Source organism: Barbus barbus, assembly GCF_936440315.1.
Source record: "Barbus barbus genome assembly, chromosome: 24".
Lineage (NCBI taxonomy): Eukaryota > Metazoa > Chordata > Actinopteri > Cypriniformes > Cyprinidae > Barbus > Barbus barbus.
In genome coordinates, this window is record NC_136752.1 from 4,235,048 (window position 1) to 4,258,740 (window position 23,693).

Below are 23,693 nucleotides of genomic sequence, written 5' to 3' on the forward strand. Positions count from 1 at the left end.
ACTAAAATTGGACGGTTGAAGACTGGAAAAATGTTGCCTGGTCTGATGAGTCTCGATTTCTGTTGAGACATTCAGATGGTAGAGTCAGAATTTGGCATAAACAGAATGAGAACATGGATCCATCATGCCTTGTTACCACTGTGCAGGCTGCTGGTGGTGGTGTAATGGTGTGGGGGATGTTTTCTTGGCACACTTTAGACCCCTTAGTGCCAATTGGGCATCGTTTAAATGCCACGGCCTACCTGAGCATTGTTTCTGACCATGTCCATCCCTTTATGACCACCATGTACCCATCCTCTGATGCCTACTTCCAGCAGGATAATGCACCATGTCACAAAGCTCGAATCATTTCAGATTGGTTTCTTGAACATGACAATGAGTTCACTGTACTAAAATGGCCCCCACAGTCACCAGATCTCAACCCAATAGAGCATCTTTGGGATGTGGTGGAACGGGAGCTTCGTGCCCTGGATGTGCATCCCACAAATCTGCATCAACAGCAAGATGGTATCCTATCAATATGGGCCAACAGTTCTAAAGAATGCTTTCAGCACCTTGTTGAATCAATGCCACGTAGAATTAAGGCAGTTCTGAAGGCGAAAGGGGGTCAAACACAGTATTAGTATGGTGTTCCTAATAATCCTTTAGGTGAGTGTATATCTCAATATTGTATTATATTTGATGGTAAGTTTAAAACAAAAATGTATTGGTTAGGGTGGGTTAAGCAGTTTTTGTCAGGATTGCAGAATGTGATTTTTAGTCCAGGGCAGCAGAAATATCTGACACTAAAAGTGACCAAAAGTAAAAATGACCAACCCCACACTTTTGAATGGTAGTTTATGTTGGCTAAAAGGATACACTTGAAACAAAACATTTGATTGTAAGTGACTGTTTTAAATGTGTTCTCTCATAATAATCAAAACAGCTTTAGTTGATTAAACACTGGATGGTCTTCTGTGAGCCTGTCAGGGTTGCCATGGCAAACAATAATTAACCATGAACAGAAGGCACCTGCTCCCAATTAAACACAAAACATAAGGAGCAGCCTCATCTTTATCAGCGAAAAGTGAGTATGTTCTCCCATTGAAATCCAATTCCTCTCCCCATATATTCCCTCTTCACAGTGTCTGCATGGGAAAAGGTCAATGGTTTGAGCTTGTCTAATCTGCATATGTTGAAGCTGCCCACTAGCCATGGATCAGCTTGAGTTAAGGGATAGCCTATATATCAGCAATAATAAAATACAATTTTGTATCCTACTTCATTTTCAATGGAATCCATTGCTTTGCACAGATAAAGCTGATTTTGTAAGGGCTATTTGAGAACACAAACCAAAACGATTATCTGAATAATGTTAGAAGGTTAAAAAGAGAGAATGTTAAATCCACATTGAACCAAACATTCATGCTCTTCTCCCATGCACTTAAGTCTGATGCCATGCATCATCGTTTTGGGTCCAAACGATGCTTCAGATCCCATAACCAAACAATAAATGGTCCTAATATACACCCACGGTGTGCTGTATTACCACAGAAAAATCATGACCCTAACCTTTATCTTCATACCAAAATCTCAAATGGCTCAACAGTGATTAATGCTTTGTGATGTTGAAAATGCAGTTTCCCAGGTGCCATGAATCCACAGACTGTAGTGTACGTTGTGAATTTTTAAAAGCATATAAACAGCTATTGAGAGTGTTCTCACTTGAAATGGAGTAGAGGCTTGGCCCCAGAAACAGCATGACTTAAGCGAATAGCAAGGACACAGGAAAAAGTGCCAGTAGTCATGCATCAAAAATGGGACTGGTTCAACTGAAGATGCACTGCACTGCACAAATACTTAGTGTTAAAAGCTTTGTTGATTATATTTGGAGCAATATGTTACATGAGGAATACTTTTATACCTGCCTCCGCAATGACCCCCTAGACTTGAGCACCCTGTGCTCAGATATTTTTGCTGCCTTCGTTCGAGTCCACTTCAGACATCAAGTCACAAGTCAACACATTCAGTGTCTGCTTTAGCCCAAAAAGCTTTTCAGTTTTTAACTGATTTAATTTTGTTTCCTCAAGTCCAGAACTTGGTTACTTTTTAGAAATACACAATCTGGAGAAAAAAACTAAACAAAAAAAAAACCTGGCCTTCATTTGATGAGTGGTCTTAAAAAAAGGCACACATTGGCTGCTTGCGGTCAAAGGTGACTGATCATAGGAAATCAATATTGAACAAACACACAAATAAAGTGGGTGAGACCATAAAACATTCAATGGTTGGCTTTGGCTGCATGCATTAAGTTGAGTCAAATTTATGTGTAAAGTGGCTTTTCACAACACAAATTGTTTCAAAGCAGCTTTACGAAAAGTCATACACTTATGTCTATGACAAAAAATCCAACTTGATTTTAAGCATAACATCTAGAAATGTTGTGCAGCTGGTGGATGCATAGAACAGTTCTATGTGATTTTGAAGTCATGTTATTTATCTTTTTTCATCAGATGAAATGCAGTCTGGTCCAAAAACATGTTAAATTTTGAATGGTAGTTTTATACTGTAGTGAAGCTTCAAAAGTTTTACAACCAAGGACAAAAGCTGCTGCTGGGGCACTACCCCTTCAAAAGGCATACCTTTGTACCTTATTTACCACTAAATTGCATATATTATTACCTTAAATGTATATATTAGCAACCAAAATGTAAAATGGTATTAGTATCTTTTGAAAGGGTATTATCCTAGTTATCCCTTTTTTTTTTGAGTATGCAAATAAAGGTGAAACAGAGAATTTACCACATAAATAAGATTAAAAAAAAACAGCCAGCGGCCAATGTGTGAACCTTTTTATTAGGAGGGTTACAATCCTTAAAGAAGTCTCTGTCACTGGTAATTATGACATATGTTCATATGTGCTCATCTCATATGTTTATTTTGACATGACTGACAGCAGGACTGCTACAGTAACTTTCACCCACCTGTTGACGGTGTCTCTTCTAGTTGTGACTTCATTATGCTGGCAGAACCAAAAGTCAAGCTTTGTAGACATAGTCTTGTAGTGTGTTAGACACAACTCCAGAGAGCTCTCCGTTAGCATTCCCATTCATTTCAATTGCAGTTGCTCGGCTGTCTATATTAGCCCATTCTTGCAGCAGAAAGACTGTCATGCCTTGTAGACCCTTGCCACAGAAAGCTTGTGAAACATCTACAGTATATTAATCTGTAAACATATAAATTCAAATAACTTGTTATACGTGGCTATATCAAAATTATTAATTAGAATACATGGCTACTTTTGCATGGCCGTCAATGGAAAACAAGGATTTTTGTCCACATTAAAAGTTAGGGCAGGTTTTCTTTATATAAAATGTGAAGTCTTTTCTTTGCCCCTTTATTTTTTTTTTCATTGTATTCTTTTTTTATGCTTCTTATCTTGTCACACTTTATCAGTGAACATCTTTAGTTCCAGTTCATTTTGTTTGTATTTTAGTGATATCCCGATGGTCAGCGTAATCCGGGATGAGCCCGTTGAGGAATAAGCTTCCGTTTCGTACAAGCGTGTAGGGATACACCTCTTTCTCATCTCCAAGGTTAACTGAACGTGCACGTTTCCCTGGTGTCATCTGCTGATTGATAGGTGGGCTGAGGTTTATTTCAGCGGATAGTTTGCGGTTGATTGATGCAGCACGCTGGAATTTGTCGTAAATGTCGACACTCAATCGCCGGCGTGTCTCTTTAAACTCAGCGGACACGTTAGCAGTCCATTCAGCAGCATGAGCTCGAAATTCTCCTACCTATATTCCAAAAAGAAATAGATTGACATTACAAAATAATGTTTTTGGGTTAGTGCACTAAATATTCTGTCATTATTTACTCGTGCTGTTCGAAACGGTTTCGAAGCATGTTTACATCAAGTATCAAGCTATTGAAATAAATGTTATCCATATGAATCCAGTGCTTTAATCCAAGTCTTTTGAAGAGACATGATCTCATTATATGATAGCTAGTTTAGGGTTTTATTCACATGAAGGTGAGTTAATTATGACAGAATTTTTATTCTGGGGTGAACTAACACTGTAAATACGTTCAGTTTTAATTTCATGTTGGTTTTAAAGCCTTGCATAGATGTGTGTGTGCAGCTGTTGTTTAAAGATTGCATAATTTATTGCTTCATATGAGAACATACCTCCTCTTTTGTTTTCTTGGATATGACACGAAACCAGTCTCCAATCATACTGAGAACAGCAGCGAAATATGCTAAACCAATCAGGATCCAGAACCACACCAGGGGCTTGTAGTAGTCCAGGTACTCCAACTCAGAACCACCTGAACAAACAAGACACGATGCTATAATCCATTTTGCAAACCACTAAGCACATGTATGTGTGTCCTGTTTTTGCTCACCACTGTTCTCTTCGTGCTGGCGTCGCTCGCCCGCGACAAAATCTCCAAAGCCGATGGTTGTCAAGGTAATGACGACAAAGTAGATGGACTCCAGTGCACTCCAGCCCTCAATGTGTTTGAATATGATGGCCGGCAGGGTGACGAAGAGGAGACAACCAAACAAAATGAAAAGAACGGTAGAAATCACACGGATCTTGGTTTGACTCACATTCCACTTCTGAGGAAGGAAAAAAGCATGGATGGAAAGATGGAGGCATCCACAGATGGAATGATGGATGAATAAATATATATAAATTTACAGAATCCAGAGAATATACTTAGAGAAAACAATTACATTTTCTGAAAATAAAACGTGAGCAGTGTTTGCCGTGATAACTCTCTGTGCAAGGATGTTGGCATTTATGCACTGCTGCAAATCAAATGAGCCCATGCTCCATGATCCTGCTTTTGGAGGGCCAAGTTAAGCTTAGGCCCTAAATAATCACACCTGACCCAGCTAATCAAGGATCATTAGAAACTTCCAGGCAACTGTGTTGGAGCTAAACTATGCAGGAAGGTGGACCTCCAGGAGCAGAACTGACCTATCGGTAAGCCCCGCCCCCTTTAGTTACTGTTTAGTTACTCACTCAGACAAACAAACGGCAAACAAAAGTAGCTAATGCCAAGTTATCACTGCATGATTTGTCTGCATGTGCAACTGAAATTAATGTTACTGTCTGTACACTACAGTGTGGTCTGGTTCTGCTCATTTCGGGATGCGCTCCATTTTTTTAGTAAATAATACGTTTTACGCATAATGGAAAACACTTTTGAGAAAAATCATTAGACTCCCATAAGACAAAGACTCCAGACATCTTTTAATAAAGCAGTTTCATTTTACATGGAGCTGGTTCTTATCTTCTCTGCAATGACATTAAGCAAGACTCCCGGCACCTGTGTGCATCTCCCCAGATCACGGTTTATTCTTTCCTTCCTTCCTTCCTCTTTCTCTCTCGCTTATGCATTCTGGGTATTGCGGTCCCTATCAGTACACCTCCCTTTTATCTATGGAACACGTTCACTTTCACTTATGGTGACTGTAACTCAACATGATTTTATTTTCAGTGCAACACTTCATATAACTTGAACTCTTTCTTTGCAGTACCCCTCTCTTTCTGTACCAAATACAATGCAGCTGGAATGTGATGTGATGAACTGTAATTCACTGCCTGGTGCTTTCTTGCATTCTTGCAGGTCTAGCTATATGTAATCCATATTCCCTGGGTTTTGGTGTGTAGAGCATGAAGAAAAGCCATGCTCCAGAGATCAGCACAACTTTGTTGTGTTTTTATTAAACTGTTTGAAATGTGTGTGTGAAACAAACTGAGGTCCATTGTCTGAAAAAAGATTCTTTGACTGTTCTATTCTGAGGATATACCTATAGTGTTTCTATGTGGAATCTCTACATATTTGGAGAAATAGTATGAGCAGGTATGTTTTCTTTGCCAGTTCTGCCAGTTCTGCCCTCACCTATCAATAAGGCACTGGCTATTATACTGATACTGTTTCTAAAAGCATACTTTTCTAGTCAGCCGGAGAGAAAGTGTACCTTCACCTTTTGAGGCCATTTTATTCCGTTTTTTTTTTTAAAGCTTTATGGTCACTAAGTATAGTGAAGTGCAGACCTTGCAGATTTGAAACAAGTCTTTCACACTCCAGCGTCACTGCCACTGACTCATTTTCAGTTGTCAGTATACATCAGACTCCTGGATATGTATGCGTCAGGTTTCCATCATATCGTTTCTGTTTCCCCACAAGAGAACGCATGCCGCAACCTTTGGTGAACTCAGTTCCTCTCTGTCTCTGAGGTTCGACCATATCCATATTTATACCACAAATTAATGGTAAAAATGTAGCAAGGTACATTTAGTGTGAGACCCACTGACTGAATATTTGTCAAAACCCTGGCAGGAGCAGGTCGTGTTCAGCTTGGTTTTGCCTGAAGACAAGAATGTCGTCAGTATGACAAATCACTCCACTGACTCCCTCCAATAGCTGCGACATTTGTCTCTGAAATTGTTTGTGCATGTGATTTTTTTTTTGTGCAGTGATTAACTGCCTGTGAAGTATTTTTTTTCAAAATAATCCGGTGTATCAGTGAATGAACCATCCCGTGATATCATTTTGTGATGGACATAGATAGAGTACCTGCCCTTGAAAAGCAGCGGCCATGGTGAAGTAAAATGCTGTTGTAAGGTCAACTGTGGTGCAATTACAGAATTAATACATACTTCATGATGGCAGACAATGTATTTTCTGGTCACAGGCTGGGGAGTGGGGAAACATCTATTAGCATAGTAAGAAGCACCCACCGAGTGCACCTTTCAATAATGCATTAGGGAGTACTAATAAAAACACTAACCTGTCATTACAGGGACAAAACAAGCTGAAGTGAAAAAAATAATTATTTTGGATTAATCTGTTCAAGATGTTTAGAGATATGTTTGGTTGGAATCTCCAGCTGCTTCTGTTGTTTCTCACAATATTGTGAGAAAGTATTTTTTTCTTACTATGGGTCAATATCACACTGAAACTACATCTGTTACTGTTTACTGGCCAAATGAAAGATAAATGTCACCAAACCTACTTTGCCATCAGCATTTTGTGATCCTGATGCTGCTAACTACTAATAGGACCCACTTATAATCATGGCAAGCCTATATGACATTACTGAATTCATAGCAAGTGAAATACGGAGTACAGAGGATATTCAGATTCAAGGCTACGAATGCCTGTTCCTGTCAAAACCTTGTAAAAACCATGAGATATTTATAAATATAATTGTCAAAATGAGGCAGTATGAAATATTGAATACTAAGGACCCTCAGCATGCAATGCCCTAAGTTAAATAAATATTTAATAGGTATTGCATTATGCTGTCAGGATAGGGGCGTTAGAGGGAGTAATTAAAAATGTAATGTCATGATTTTTAATTAAATTAAAAGAAGACGAAATGGAACATTTGTGTTAAGAACACTCTAGTTATCATGTGTGATTAATTTTAAAGTGTGTTATTTTCAACTGGTATTTTAAAAAGCAACAGCATATTAAATTGTGGGACAGGTTGTGTCACATATCTCATATATCTTATATTTAATTTATATTTCTGATGGTTCTCATTCTGTCTCACTCATTTTAATAGTTTAATATTCAGTAGTTACTGTATTACACATTAAGTGAAAAATCTATCAGCTATCTAGTTGAAGTGTCCGCTGTGACCTGTTTTAATGAAATGGCTTTCCTCAACAGACCAAATGAAAATACAATTAATTAAGTGGAAAATGTTTCATCAACGATCATCAAGAGCACTTAGTGAAGACAGTGTGTTTCCATCTGTGCTGCCTATGATCATGCTGTACAAACAGGCAGTCGACAGAGAGCAACCATAGAAAAGCTGAAAGTGACTTTATCAGCAGGGACAGAGCACGGATAAAAGACTGGGATGGTCTGCAGTGTTGGGAATGTGATGTGACATGTAGCTACTCATGCACTTTATACATCTCCTGAAGGAATGGAGAAAGGTAGAAGACTTGAGAAATATAAGTAAAGAAATGCAATGTCCTTAGCACTGTCTGAGCTGTCACAGAATTTCTGATTTCCATTAATTAACCCTGAGCGGGGTCTAAAGCACTCGCATGTCTGGTTTTCAGAGTGAGATTGTGCAAGTAGCACAATGCCCATATGATTATGTCAGTAGGATGGCCACTGCAGCTCTGATTAATGGTACTATGGCTCATTCATACCTTCCGACCTCTGTTTCGACTGATTTTTAGTTTGTCACCAATCTTCCTGTATTCTTGTACAAGTCTCACAATCAGATATTTCAATTTCTCTTCGGAGCTACAATGCAGACTTTGATAGACACAGCCCATTTTCTCACCATTTTCATGCAGATAGGAAATCACAGATGTACTCACTATTATTACTGTGATCACAGGAGTATTCACTTTTCAGGGGTGCACAATCCTGTTCCTGGAGCTCTAACTGTACCTACCTGCAGAGTTCAGTTCCAGTCCTGCTCCAACACACTGGTCTGGAAAGATCTCAATTAGCTGGTTCATGTGTGGTTGATCAGGGCTGGAGCTGAACTTTGCATAAGGTAATCTCCAGGAATAGGATTGGACACTATACTGACTTTTGTTGCATTGAGTTTATACTTTAGGACCTGTATATACAATATCATCTTCAAAAAGTGCTTGTTTTTTGGTTCTTTATGCAACCCAAGCTCATGAAAATACGTGCCTCTATATAAATTTCTTCAACAACGTAATTACGTACCTTACTGCACACTTGCAGCAGTTTCAAAGTGGAATGTCCAGAGAGTGGCGCTAAAAGACACGTTCAATACGTGACTGTAGCACGTTTTTATTACGTTGGCACGAATTGCAGCGTTTTTATTATGCTGCTTGAGGTATGTATTGCGGCTGTTCAGAATTTAAAATATCCAAGGAGTTTCGCTAAAAGGTTAATGCTCTGTCGTGTTGACAATATCCCCTACACCAAACCCAACCCTAAACCTACCAAATAGTGAAATACAAAAATGATATAAAAATGCATTTGTTGGTGCAGCTGTGCTATTTTAACTTCCTTATGTGGATTTGAGCTGTTTTGTCGAACCGTAGTTTCATACGTAGTGTCATAGTAGAGTTCTTACCGGACCTCCTCATCACTTAAGTGCAAGTGAGCTACCAAGCAAACCTACTAAATTAGAAAACTCATGCATATGAAGCTCTATATGTGACGGCAACATTCAAAAGTATCAGTTTTCAAATAGTTTTCACAAAACTCTGTACCAGTAAATCCTACTTTGTGTAAAAAGGAATAAAAGTTGTGAGAGTTTTACTGCCTCTACGGTTCATTTCAACTGGAAACTACAGTAATTCATACATATAGGTATGTTTTTTCGGTTCTGCAGAAATGTATATACAGGCACGTATTTCCAATGAGCCTAGTTTGTGTTTATAACAAGAGGAAATACTTTACTTGTCAACTTCACAATTAGGAATCATTTGTACTTATTTCTAATGTCAATTATATAATTATGTAAGTTACATAAATGTAAAATGGTTTTGTACTGACTGAACTAATACTTAATATCAATGTAAAAACAGCTTTAACTCACATCAATCATCCCCTCCACTTTAGCAATTGCCTTTCCGAAGATGGTTCCAAGCTGATCTCCCACGCCTGCCAGCAAGAAACCAAACAGAGGAATTCCCAACAGGGCATAGATAATACAGAAGATGAGTCCACCCTCTGTGTGAGGTGAGATATTCCCAAATCCTGGAGTGAATAAAGGAAAATAATAATAAGTACTCAAAAAGTATCTGAGAAATGACTTTCAAAATTGTACAAATTGTTGTTATCTCTTGAGTGGTTGTATTTAGTTTAAAAAACACACACACACACACACACACACACACACACAAACACACACACACACACACACACTCAAGCGGTTTACTACAATAATGTAACTTCAGGAGACAAGGTGAGTGTCAGTCCTCTGTCGTGTGAGTCATGTGTTCCCGCCTTGTGTGTCCATATTTGGTTTGTTTCCTGTCCTTGTTAAATGTAATCATTAGTTAATTCTTGTCCAGCTGTGTTTGTCTCGTTATCTATGATTTACCTGTGTATTTATAGTCCTGTCTGTTGAGTTAGATTGGGTCTGGTCTACTCGTTACTTTGTTTACTCGTGTTTGATGTCTGCCTTGCCCTGTCCTGTCGTCGCCAGTAAAATTTATTATTTGAAGTTATTATGAAGGATTTAAGATAATAAATGGGTAAGATTTTAAATAAGTCTTTTTCTCAAATAACATTTTATGCCCATCTTTATTAATGTGGTGAAAAACTGTGTAATTAATGATACGATTGTACATTACACCTTAAATATCTGTCTTGTCTGAACTTCAACTAAACTCAAGGCAGTTTTTTAGGAACTTTTTCTTTTCAGAAGCTTTGCATTCACAGAACGAATAAAATATTAAACTCAAATCAATATTTCGTGTCTAATTATTTACTTACGCGGCAAGTAGCCATGCAATAAGGAGGATAATGCCAGAATAATTCAAGGCCTATTTTGCAATAACAACCCACTGGAAGTACACTATCCCTTACTTAAATGTCAGTCATGTGTGAAAAATGCCATTTTACTTGTGATTGATTACAGCAGCGTGAACACAGCGACTATGCATGCACTCAGAGAATCTGCGTCTCAGAAGTACACTGTGTTTTACTGAAGGATTACAGACAACAGATTGTCATTCAGAAAATTACAAAAGATTTTGAAACATCAAAGGATATTTAGAGATGACTGGCATGTACTGGATGATTATGATGATACTTCCTCCAATATATTATAAGGGGAAATAAATGGAAACATTTGTTAATTTAGCTGTTAACAACAAACTGAAAATCATGAAAGGGGGCAATCCTGCCCAACTATACTGGGATAAGATGACTCCCTACCCCAGGCAAGAAACACCCCGGGGTACAGTAAATATCTCAGCTGTCAACTGTCAATTTTGGGTAATGTAAACCAGATATTTATATTATGTTGTATTTATTTATTTTTACATTTAATAATACATCTGAATTACACTACATAATTCTAATTGAAGACAATATCATAATATCAATAGATTATAATTAATATATTAGAATTATTGAATAATAACTAATTTAATTATAATATTTATTAAATTAAATAATAAAACACCAGCAACAAAGTGCTGTCAGGGTTATGTTCTGTTGTGGTTGAGTTTTCTGTGTTCTGTCCTGTTTTTTCTTCCTGAGTTCCCGTTAGTCTCCTTAGTTCCTAATTAGTTCACACATGTTCTGTTTCAGTTAATCATACTCTGTGTATTTAAGCTAGTTTTATTAGTTCATTGTCTAAACTCAAGAGTCTTTGTATATGGATGTGGTTACATTTCTCCTACGATCTCCTGAGAGTTCTTTGTGGATTTATTTAAGACCGTGTTATTTTACTCCATCGCTGTGTCCTTTACTACAGCAATATTTTCAAGAACTCAAACACGATTTGATGATAGGAAAAACAAATTAGGTAGGAATACATAAGGGGATGTGGGCTCTCAAGAGCATGACCTGAGGAGTCTTCCTATGACACTTAGTTCATGAGATACAGCCAAAAACGCTAACATTTCAGTCCAGTTCGTGGACTTTTTATAGTGTGCAATTTTCAGAAATTTACAATTTATTCTTTCGAAAACTATAAGACTAAACCAAACATTGCTTGCTTGTGGTTATGGGTCCTAGACAGAGGTGTCACTAGTGTTTTGCTCACTTTGTCCTTTACGGTAAATGTTCATAAGTAAGATACTTTGAATACGATCAGTTTCCAGCTGTGCGACTGGGGCAAATTCAGCCAAAAGCTCTGTTCAGATGGGAACGTAAGAGAAATTTGTGTTTCACAGACCCACTTTGTGATTTTAATCCCATACAAATTTGCCAAGTCTGTGGCAAAAGAGCCAAATTACCTGGAACAACATACAGAATTACCAAAGTTTAATTGCAACATACAAACATTGCAGTTAATAGTGTTCACCGTCTTGCAATTTGTAACTAACTGAATGATTTTTAATGTACATTTCTGTCATAGTCACCACAAATAACCTATTCCTAAATGTAATGTAGAAACTTGACAGATCGGTCAGGCTCCCACACCAGCCAATCACAACGCACACTATCACCTGAATTGTAATTACACACACCTGCACGGCATTTGAACCTCATCACCCAGCGCTTTAAAACCACACACCTCACTGCACTCAAATGTCCGGTCTCGTTCCTACGAAGTGGACTCCTATATGCTATCACAGCGGCTTACCTGTTACTTACCTGCCTGTCTACTTACCTCTTGTGATCCCTCCAGCGTTGTGTCTCTCCGTCTCCTGGTTCCAGTTTTCTCGTACGATCTCCTGTCAAGCAAGTCTTCATCTCACAGTGAGGTGTGTGGTTCTCTCAGCGTCCACGAGTTCCTGTCAAGGCAATTCAGTCCAGTCACCCACTCATCTCTTCCTACAAAGTATATTTGCACGTAATACTTACCATCTCATCCTCCGTTGATTGCTCTGCTATCAATAAACACCACTGCTCTGAATTAATCCTTTGTGTGAAGTCTGCTTCCCTAACAGAAGACCGGACCAACACCGAAGGTACAGCATGAGCAATCCCGACCCTTTCCAGGAACTCGTGGACACCCTCCGCCAGCACCACAGATCACCTCAGGAACCAGTACCACCACTTCTTCTATTCCCGTGATCTCCAGTCCCATGGCCAGTCCAGCGCCCTTCTCTGGCGTGGCGGAGGAGTGCAACGGGTTTCTCCTGCAGTGCTCGCTGACCATAGAAATGCAACCGCATCTGTATCCCACCGAAAGATCCAAAATAGCCTTCATCGTTTCCCTCCTAACTGGCAAAGCGCTCCAATGGGCTGAAACTATTTGGTCACAATCTGGTCCCGTCACTCAATCATTCAATAGTTTCATAACCCACTTCCGTGAAGTCTTTGGTCGATCTTCTGGTGATTCCTCCATCAGCGATCAGCTCTATCATCTCCGCCAGGGATCCAAATCCATCAATGAATATGCCCTTCAGTTTAGGACCCTAGTGGCAGCCAGCGGATGGAATGAGTGTTCCCTTCTCACCACTTATCGCCAGGGTTTGGAGCCCAGATTGCGGTTGCAGCTCGCCAGCTATGATGACTCCTGTGGTTTGGAAAACTTTATTCAACAGTCTATCCGATGTTCCACACGCATGCAATCCTGCTTTGCTGAACAACCACAGTTAACCCGTTGTACTCCTCCCTTTCGCTAGCCAGATGCAAGTCACCCTCCAGAACCAGTTCATGAACCCATGCAAATTGATAATGCTCATCTGTCTTATGCTGAGCGGCAGAGGCGGCTGAATAATGGATTATGGCTTTATTGTGGAAATGGCGGGCAGGTAAGATCCACATGCCCTGTTTGCCCTCCTCAACTTTTGGTGAGTGTCATTCAACCCATCACTCAAAATATGAAGCCGCTCACAACTGTAGTAATGCTTACTACCCCCAACATATCCATTCCAGTCCAAGCCCTCCTTGATTCGGGGTCTGCCGGGAACTTCATATCAGTGAGCCTCTGCCAACAACTCAAACTCTCAACTACTGTGAACCAAACAATCTACCAGGTCCAATCGATAACCAGGAAACCCATCGGTCGAAGCAGTGTCCGATTCAGCGCCGGTCCCATCCAAATGAGAGTGGGTCAGTGAAGAGAGCATTCACCTACTGCTTCTGGAGGGAGCACGAACGGATATCATTCTCGGGCATCCATGGTTTGTACAACATGAACCTCAGATCTATTGGCGCACCGGAGAAGTCCTGAAGTGGGGCAATCAATGTTTGCCAGACTGTTTCCCCAGTATCCTGCAACCACTCCTTCGACAGACTCAGATTATAACTGTGAATTCTACCTCCATTGAGAGCCCTGTTGAGAAGCAATCCATCGACATACCCACCTGTTATGCCCCCTTCAGAGACGTCTTCTGCCCAAAGAAGGCCTCCCAATTACCTTCTCATCGGCCATGGGACTGCGCGATCGATCTTGTACCAGGTGAGTCAGTGCCCAAGGGTAAAATATACCCACTGTCACTTCCCGAACAGAAGGCCATGGAGGAGTATATCGATGAGGCACTTAAGCAAGGTTACATCCGCTCTTCAACCTCCCCTGCTGCTTCGAGTTTCTTTTTTGTGGCCAAGAAGGACGGAGGCTTGCGGCCTTGCATAGATTACCGGGCACTGAATAACATTACAGTCAAGTTCCGTAACCCTCTTCCTCTCGTCCCAGCCGCCCTAGAACATCTTCGAGGTGCCACCATCTTTACCAAGATAGACCTCCACAGCGCGTATAACCTCATCCGGATACGCGAGGAGGACGAGTGGAAGACAGCCTTTGTGACACCTACCGGCCACTATGAATATCTTGTTATGCCGTATGGCCTTGTCAACGGCCCCTCTGTATTCCAGGACTTCATGCACGAGGTGCTCCGAGAGTATCTACACTGGTTCGTCCTAGTTTACATCGATGACATCCTCATCTACTCTCAGAGCTTGGCTGAACATCGCCACCACGTTGCGGCGGTCTTACAACGCCTGAGAGAGTTCAAACTGTTCCTAAAAGCCGAGAAATGTTCATTCCATCAACCCTCAGTGCAGTTCCTAAGTTACAACCTCGATAGTGGTGGCATCCGAATGGACGAGGGGAAGGTGGATGCCATTAAGACCTGGCCCGTACCTTCCAGCATTAAGGAACTCCAGCGATTCGTGGGTTTCTCCAACTTCTACAGAAGATTCATCCAGAATTACAGTGCCATAACCAGTCCCCTCACCAACCTCTTACGTAACAATCCCAAGTCTCTGTCCTGGACGCCAGCCGCCACTGAAGCCTTTGAAAGATTGAAGGAAGCCTTTACCCATGCTACAATCCTCATTCATCCTGATCCCCAGAAACCATTCATTGTAGAGGTGGACACCTCCACTACGGGGGTTGGAGCTATATTAACTCAGCAGCAGGAGACTCCAGCCAAACTCCATCCATGTGCCTTTTCCAGGAAACTCAGCCCGGCGGAAAGGAATTATGACATCGGCAACAGGGAACTTCTGGCTATCAAGCTAGCCCTCGAAGAGTGGAGGCAACTCCTAGGTGTGACTGTAAGTCTATCTTCAGTATACCATCCCCAGACTAATTGGCAGACAGAGAGGAAAATCCAGGAAATTGGTCGCTTCCTATGAACCATCTGCCATAGCCACCAGGACTCTTAGAACCAGTTTATTGGCTGGGCCGAGTACGCCCAGAATTCCTTGCGTCAAACTTCTACTGGACTCACTCCCTTCCAGTGGGTACTCGGTTACCAGCCACCTCTATTCCCCTGGTCGGGGGAACCGTCGAAGGTACCTGCGGTCGACTACTTGTTCCGAGAGATCGAGAGGGTCTGGGACGATGCTCACCATCATCTCTAACATGCAGTTCGCAGGCGCAAGATGACAGCAGACCTTCGTATGTCCGAAGCCCCACAGTACCAGCCGGGACAGAAGGTCTGGCTGTCAACAAGAGACATTCGGATGCGCCTGCCCTGCAAAAAGCTCAGTCCCAGATATGTTGGACCCTTCACCGTCTTGAGACAAATCAACCCAGTCACCTTCCAACTGCAACTACCTCCACAATACAGAATTAACTCCACCTTTCACGTATCACTCTTGAAGCCTTACCACTCTCCTGTCTCTTCCTCCACAGAGCCTGGTCCGAGTGAAGAACCCCCTCTCCCGCTGATACTGGAGGATGGTGCCATCAACAAAGGAGATCCTGGACTCCCAGCGCTGTGGTGGTCGGTTGGAGTATCTTGTCGACTGGGAGGGTTATGGCCCAGAGGAGAGGTCATGGGTCCCCAGAGATGACATCCTAAACCCAACATTACTCGAAGAATTCCACTCCACTCACCCAGACCGACCAGCTCCCAGAGGTAGACCATGACGACGTCGGGGTCTTCGGCCTTCTAGAGCGGGCCGTGGAGAGGGGGTAATGTCACGGATCGGCCAGGCTCCCACACCAGCTAATCACAATGCACACCATCACCGGAATTCTAATTACACACACCTGCACGGCATTTCAACCTCATCACCTAGCACTTTAAAACCACACACCTCACTGCACTCAAATGTCCGGTCTCGTTCCTATGAAGTGGACTCCTATATGCTATCACAGCGGCTTACCTGTTACTTACCTGCCTGTCTACTTACCTCTTGTGATCCCTCCAGCGTTGTGTCTCTCCGTCTCCTGGTTCCAGTTTCGTAATACAATCTCCTGTCAAGAAAGTCTTCATCTCACAGTGAGGTTTGTGTGGTTCTCTCAGCGTCCACGAGTTCCTGTCAAGACAATTCAGTCCAGTCACCCACTCATATCTTCCTACAAAGTATATTTGCACGTAATACTTACCATCTCATCCTCCGTTGATTGCTCTGCTGTCAATAAACACCACTGCTCTGAACTAATCCTTTGTGTGAAGTCTGCTTCCCTAACACTTACAATTTTTTGTAAAGCTGCTTTGCAATGATTTGTATCGTGAAAAGCGTTATACAACTAAACTTGAATTGAATTACCTACTGTTTTTCGGAAAAAACTCAATGGTCCTCTGAGAAATCTAATCCCATCCGATTGCAAATGTCTGTGATTGCTGATATTGTATTATCCCAGTGCTTCTCCTCATGTGTTTTTTGGCCTACCTGAGCTACCATTCTTCCACATGCGGCACCTTTCACTATGGATGGTATCCGATGAAAAAATAAATAAGGAGAGATAAAAATCACGGAAAATGCTAAGACTGGCAATTTTAACATCAGCGGCAGGTAAGATACTTGTGTAGATTTTACTGCTCACTTACATGGGTTTATTTTTATCAGCCACTTCTATAAATTAATGTGAAGTCTATTTAAATTATGTTTTTGTAATAAAAAATTATATATATTATATATACATATTTCATTAGACGTACGCCGTATGTGATGCAAGCAACCACACACCCACTTCTGTAATAAACACGGAAATGTTAGTCCCGTCCAAACTGGTACATGAAATTGCAGACGTCGGGTGATAAGAACTGAAATTAACCAAAAAGAGCTAAAGAAAGTCATATAATATCAGGCACAAAAACACACAAATCTCATCACTAAAAGCACTTGAAGAAGAAGAGAGAGATGAAACAAAGTCTAAAGGGGTCCAGAAGATAACAGCATTCTTTTCCAAGAAAGGTAAGTGCTTTAAGCTATATAAAGTGCATGTTTAATTGCCTTGCATGCGCTAAGCCATCTGTTAGCTGCTCTACCACTGTGGGAAATAAACATTCAATTTCTATGGCATAAATGTAAAATATTTAACTGTTAATGCTTTTGAGCAGACTCAGTTCCATCTGTCAGCTTGCATCAACTGCTTGACATCATTACAGTGTTCTTAAAAAAATACTCAAATTGACTTCAGATTGGAGCCTTTTGGTTTACTCTGGCAGTTTTAACATACATGTTGAGAACAATCACTTTTCTTATGAGCCTTAACGAGAAACAATGCATAAAGTAAAAAAAAAGATGCTGCTACTGCCGAGAGACAATGCATAAAGTCAAAAAAGATGCTGCTACTGACTAAGTAGTAGATATGTTTGTGTGTGTCCTTTACTACCTATGGTTGTAATAACTGTTCCAGCGAAGAAGAAGGAGTTGCTGAGATCCCATAAACTGCTCTGATTGGATGAGTTTCCTGAAGGGTTCACTCCTGTTCGTAACGCTGACACCACTTGCTGTGATAAGAGAAAAAGGTTTCTATTATTACACATATTCCCAAAATATTCATATGTTCACACACATTTGTAATACTGTTTCTGCCTCAGTGTATGACATATTCAAATATTTAATGATTAACAGATTAGTATGTCTAAAATGTCTTATGTCTAAAAAAAACAAAAAAAAACTAAGCATACTTTTGTGATTGAGCCATTAGGTACAGTGCACTGCTGGATGATGGAGATGATCAGGGCCATGGGGAGCTCCAGTGTAACACATGTGATCTATTATCTGAATGGCAAAGTGTCTCAGGTGTGCTGTTTCACGTAGCAATCAGCAGCACACTTAAGCAAGGACTGAAATGTCTGTGAGGTGTGTGTGTGACTACAACAAGAACAGATCTGTGAGCTTTCTTAAACTCAACAAAGGGAAAGAAGACTTAAACCCAAGCCCAATGTAAATAGTTCCAAACAAAGCCACACTAGAATTACCTGTTGCATCTGTCTGAGCAACAATTGACTAAACAGTTTTTATTTTAGCACAAAAATATTCATATTATACTAAGCACCCACAGACTGGTTTAAACAAGTACAATCACACTGAAATGGCACTGCTGCTTCCTCTAAAATACTGACCCACAAGAACCACGCCATGCAAATCACATTCAGCACAGACGTTGTGGGTGTTTATGCATTGGCATACATGGACAGTTTCTTTATTGAATCTAGTAACCCATCTCTCTGCATCAAAGAGGGAAAGGCCAATGTAACGTCACATAAAGTGTCACTCTGATGAAGATATTGTGGGCAAAGGTAAAAAACGAAGACGAGGGACCTCTTCTTAGGAGCAACTGTGGAAGCAACCACACATTTCCAGTAATTGTTGTCCCTGAATGTGAATGTTGTAGGCATGTTACGATATGAAATATTTCATAACATGATATTTGCTGTTTTTATCTTGGTATATGGTGTCTTTTCTGATCATTACAAAAAGAAATTGAAAAACAGGTTGCACATTTCAGTGTTGTCCTCTTAATAAAGGTTCAATAACTGTTTTTCTCTGGCGCTAAATACACTCTCTGAAGGAACACTTCTTTCGGGAATGCTAAGAAACTTCTGAGCCATTGCAGCAAGATGAGGTAGTTCTTCAGCATGCCAATACCACCACTGCATCTGGATGCAGTGGATGCATTTGACTCATTTTATTGGTGGCACAGAAAGGTATAGCTTCCACCTTTGTCGTCGGGGTGCTGCTGCCTTCACCCTTCTCTTTTCTCTGTTGCCTTGTGGAGGTGATTTTCTTGAGAAGGGTGGCCAAGCTTTGGCACTGCCTTTCAGAGGAGGATAGATTGTGCTGATTTGCTCGGCATGGACAGCTCTCTCACTCAGTGTAGCCAAATTTCAGTCAAAAAGTCAATTTTGAGGCTTCCTCAATTCATCATTTGATCGTGGCCTCAAAAGTCATCAGAAAAGCACTGTCTTCATTTTTCATGTCAAGAATGTCTGAGAGCATGGTACCTAGCACCAGCATCATGCTGACATGCTTACTCTGCTCTCTGAAGCCAAATTATCTGTAAACGATTATTTCAAGGATTTTTTGGTGATTTTGTTGATGTCACTCCTGCAACATGTTTTCAAAAAATGAGTGAAGTTTCCAATCTTTGAGGTAGTGAATTATGAAGCTTATGTATGGATCAGTGCCTTCACTGCTGGTCCATAAGTCAGTGGTTGCTGCATACCATTTTCCTTAGGCCACACGCTTTTAGACTTTTAGATTATGTTTGGTATCTCTGTCTTTGACCATTTCTGTGTGGGAAATTTGTTAAGTGGAACTGTAGTTTCCATCAGTTTTTGAAATTCTGGTTTTGCAGTGTGAATGGGTATCATGTTCTTAGCAAAGCAATTTACTATGGCCTGACTGATTTCTTCGGCTCAGTTAGATTAGGGTTCACATGCAACCTGATGCTGCAATGCTTCTTTGATCACTGGCTGATCACTGACTTCAGCCAAAGATGAACTGGCACTATATGCATGGGCCGCTCTGTAAAACAGGAAAAAAAATAAATAAATAAACACAAAAATCCATGCCTCTGAAAATGTAAGCAAAATAACAAAATATGCTTTTCAGACAATTATAATTCATTGCTGCTGTACAATAATCAACACAATAAATACATAGCCAAATACACATTAGATATATGTCTTAACATTACTGACGTAATTACAGATTATTACCCAAATAATTTTTTATCAGTACAACAACAGTATTGGATAGTATAGATATAATATAGCATTACCTACATATTTTAAAACAGTTCATTAACTATGTGTTATGTACAATTGTGTTGTGTTCCATCTTGAACTTGATATTGATCATTACTCTGCCACACCGCCATTATTAATTACACAACTTCGTATTAGTTGATTAACAGTATTTTTAATACAAAATGCAAACTTTAGCATAGTTCGCTAACTACTGTACAAGCAATCAAGTGGCAGATTACATGCACATTTTACTATATTTTGGCGTCTTCGTTGTCTTTCAGTGAATTGAATTCAAATTGAATTCTATTTCGTATTCAAAAACGTGGAAAAAAAGAAGTACAGCATCATAACATACCTTTTGAAAGGTACCTTGGATGATTGTTGTGAAGACCGTCCTTTGGATGAGACGTTAAACCAAGGTCCTGACTCTCTGTGATCACTAAAAAATCCCATGGCACTTCCCTCCACTGGCCCATGTCAATCATGACCTCCTAATAATCTCCATCCACTAAATTGGTTCTGTCTCTCTCCTCTCCACCTGTAGCTGGTGTGTGGTGAGCGCACTGCTGCTGTGGTCCTGTAGCTGGATGCTGCACACTGGTGGTGGTTGAGGAGAGACCTCCTCTTATGATTTTAAAGCACATTTGATTTAACTTCAAGTATAGCAAAAAAGTTTTAAGTTATCCTTTGTTTCAGTGCCACTTTCTATCCATGTGTCTTACACAAAGGGAAATTTTCTTCAACCAACAATCCATTTGCATTTATTTGGAATCCAAAATATTTCCAAATCTCCAACTTCACCATTTTAGAAGAGGGAAAAAAGCTTCAGCTGTGTTCCTGCATCCACCATACTTGTCCATGTGTGCACATGTGCCTCTTTTACAAAGCAGACACACGGTGTTGTTAACCATTTTAAAATTTCTCCTCCCATCAAAATACCAGCTCTTATTTTAATCAACAAAGCTTCATTCACACGCTTGTAGAATTGACAGTTTCCATGAGTGTAATGGAAGAAATTTAGTATGATTGATCATGAGACTGGTTTGACAAGAGGCAAAATTTTTATGTTTGGGTCTATAACAGAAGGCAAAGCTTCTCCAGTGAAAAGTGTTTTCTTTCATTCTTTCATTTCCCATAAACCTTTGGTTTATGATGCTTTTGGGAAACACAGCCCAGGATCAGACAGGCCAGTAAATGTTATTTTCATCAATAGAAATAAATCAAATGCTCTTATTTTAAAGATGAAAATAATAAGTAAAATGAACCCAGCATCAATTCAGTATAACCTGACATTTGGGACAGATAAATAAGAAACCTAAAATGTGTAACCCAAGTAGCCCAACATGTGTTTTGGACAATATTTGGTTTGTGTGCATGTCAGCTGTTTCACCTTCACTAATTGTTCCAGGTCTGATGAGTTGACACATGGATGCTGCTCAAGAAATTCCAGTTTTTCCACCAGGATGGCCAGTTTCTGGGACGTCTCATGAGGCTGTTCCAGCTCTTTAAACACAATTGCTCCAAGAATCAAGTACAGTACCACCAGCAGGAAGACACTCAGCACTGTTTTCCAGCGCATAACAGTCACATGAGGCTCAAAGTCATCTGGAGACTTCAGCAGCACAGGCTGAGCTGAGAACGACAGGCGTGGTTTGGAGTTGTGAGTGGCTGTTTTAGGATCAAGGAGGTCGGGAGCAGCCACTAACAAACAGAAGAAGAAAGAAAGAAAGAAAGAAAGAAAGAAAGAAAGAAAGAAAGAAAGAAAAGCATAATATAAGATTATACATGCATTCACATCAGTAGTCCAGCAGTAATTTACTGATAAATGGAATTTGTATGTGTGCTCTTATTTGAAGTCATTAAAATTGCACAGAATAAAACTGTAATGTCAAACTAAATGAATGCGCTAACTGAATTGCTAACATTTGACTGTGTTAAACAATTTTAATTAATAGTAACCTTTACTTTGTGTTTATAAAACACTTGTACCAAAAGCATCTTATATTACATTCATAGTACAGTTCATGCATTTTCTAGACTCATACCTATGACCTTGGCAGTCATACTTCTACTACAGGAACACTTGTTTGAGCTGCAGAAACACTACTTTTCCATATGCAAAAAGATAATAACAATAAAATAACTAAAAAAGCAAAAAAGTCTTTGTTAACTCTAAAAAGGGCAAAACCATAAAGAGACATCAGAAAATTAATTTATTGCTATTTTCTATCTTATTGGGACTCAAATAATAAAATTTCATGTTGGATGTTGGACTCATGAAAAATAATCATGTTTGTATTTGCCAAAACTGATTTACTGAAGTCAAAACACGGACGGAATTGACCCTAGCGCAAGCGCCACTTGCTGTGAGACGGAAGCGACCAGCCATCAGAGGATTACGCAGGGTTCCTTGAACATGTTATGTTACATTTTCTGATTTACTTAACGTATACTGCGTGAGGGTGGCTGTGATTGAATGATGACAGGTGTCTGTGATCATTCTCAAGTGATCAGCACTGCTGCTGATGTATCAGAGGTTAGCAGTCAAGAAACAGGACAAGGGTGCTCACGTCTGGGACACATAATTTAAGCTTGAGGATCACAAGGGTATTAAAGACAACAAATTATCATAGGAATGAAAACACAAGGAAAGGATAAATAGGAAAGCAAACAGTGAGGATAACAAAGGAGGACAGGTGGACAAATTATCCAATGATTAGGTAACAAGAGTGTTCAACAATAGAGAGAAGAACACATTGCATATAGAAACGAACACAAAAGCCATCTGTTCACACAAAACATAACACAAGAACACATGGCCAATGAAACCACTCACAAGCCATATGCTAAACCAGAAACAACACAAGAAAAAAAAGGTATGAGACAAGACCGCATGGTGAGAGAATGAACACTCAACACGTGTACTCACAACAAAGACAAAACATAGAGCATGAATGTCTGAACCCCGACACTGAACCGAAAACGAACTGACAGAAGTTCTAGGATCTGAACATCACACTCCAAAGCCGGGGTGTCCACTGCCTGCTTTCCCTCTTTACCTCAGCGATACAAACACAATTTTACATGTTATCATTAAACTGAATTTTGTTTCAATTATTGCTTCAAAAGTTTCAGTGTACATTTCCAACTATACAGTTCTCAATTTAACAATGGACACAAAATAATTAGTTAATTCTTAGTTAAATCTAATAAAAATGTCTAAAGATTGAGCTTGTTGTATCTTTTTTTCTGTTACATGCATGGGTGCATTGTGTCTCTCTCTTCTTTCCTTTCCTTTCTATAATTTGCAAATCTAGCAGTGATTTCCGGAGTTCAAGCACTTCAATGCATTTAAGTACATATGAAAAAAGACATTACGTATTATTCAGCAAGCCTGTAACCACCTAAATCAGTGATTAAAAAGACTATTTTCAATTCCAGGTAATTTGCCATAGAAATTTATGGCTGTTATAGCGCCACCTATAGTACGATATCCATAAAAGTTGGTATGCTTCTTTAGAATCATACTCTGCATGTGCTCACCTAATTTTGTGAAGTTTTGAGTTTTTGTTCAGGATTGTAGGCGCAGGGCCGGCGCTCCGCACACGCACATCACGCACTGCGCGTAGGGCACCAAGTGCTTGGGGGGGCACCAAAAAATCTGGGTCGTGAAAA

The 23,693-nt window shown here is 40.1% G+C and overlaps 1 protein-coding gene across 1 annotated transcript; it reads right to left on the bottom strand.

Moving 5' to 3' along the window:
* Positions 1-3,406: 3,406 nt before the first annotated feature.
* LOC306843472 (potassium channel subfamily K member 2-like) lies at positions 3,407-21,715 on the bottom strand. Its single transcript, XM_079374996.1, has 6 exons — positions 21,409-21,715; positions 17,654-17,771; positions 9,551-9,711; positions 4,390-4,606; positions 4,172-4,311; positions 3,407-3,779 (listed from the first exon to the last, which is right to left on the bottom strand). Exons 1-6 carry the CDS (start codon positions 21,595-21,597, stop codon positions 3,456-3,458), a joined length of 1,149 nt encoding a protein of 382 aa, XP_079231122.1. The 5' UTR covers positions 21,598-21,715; the 3' UTR covers positions 3,407-3,455.
* Positions 21,716-23,693: the final 1,978 nt, after the last annotated feature.

Bases quoted from the DNA above. Each gene is read 5' to 3' on its own strand.
- LOC306843472 (XM_079374996.1), bottom strand. From the start codon at position 21,597: ATGCGCTGGAAAACAGTGCTGAGTGTCTTCCTGCTGGTGGTACTGTAC. The intron at 9,712-17,653 runs GTAGTAAAGGAC...TATTCACTCCAG, and splicing joins AACAGTTATTACAACCATAG to GATTTGGGAATATCTCACCT. The intron at 4,607-9,550 runs GTGAGTTAAAGC...TTCCTTCCTCAG, and splicing joins AAGTGGAGGGGATGATTGAT to AAGTGGAATGTGAGTCAAAC.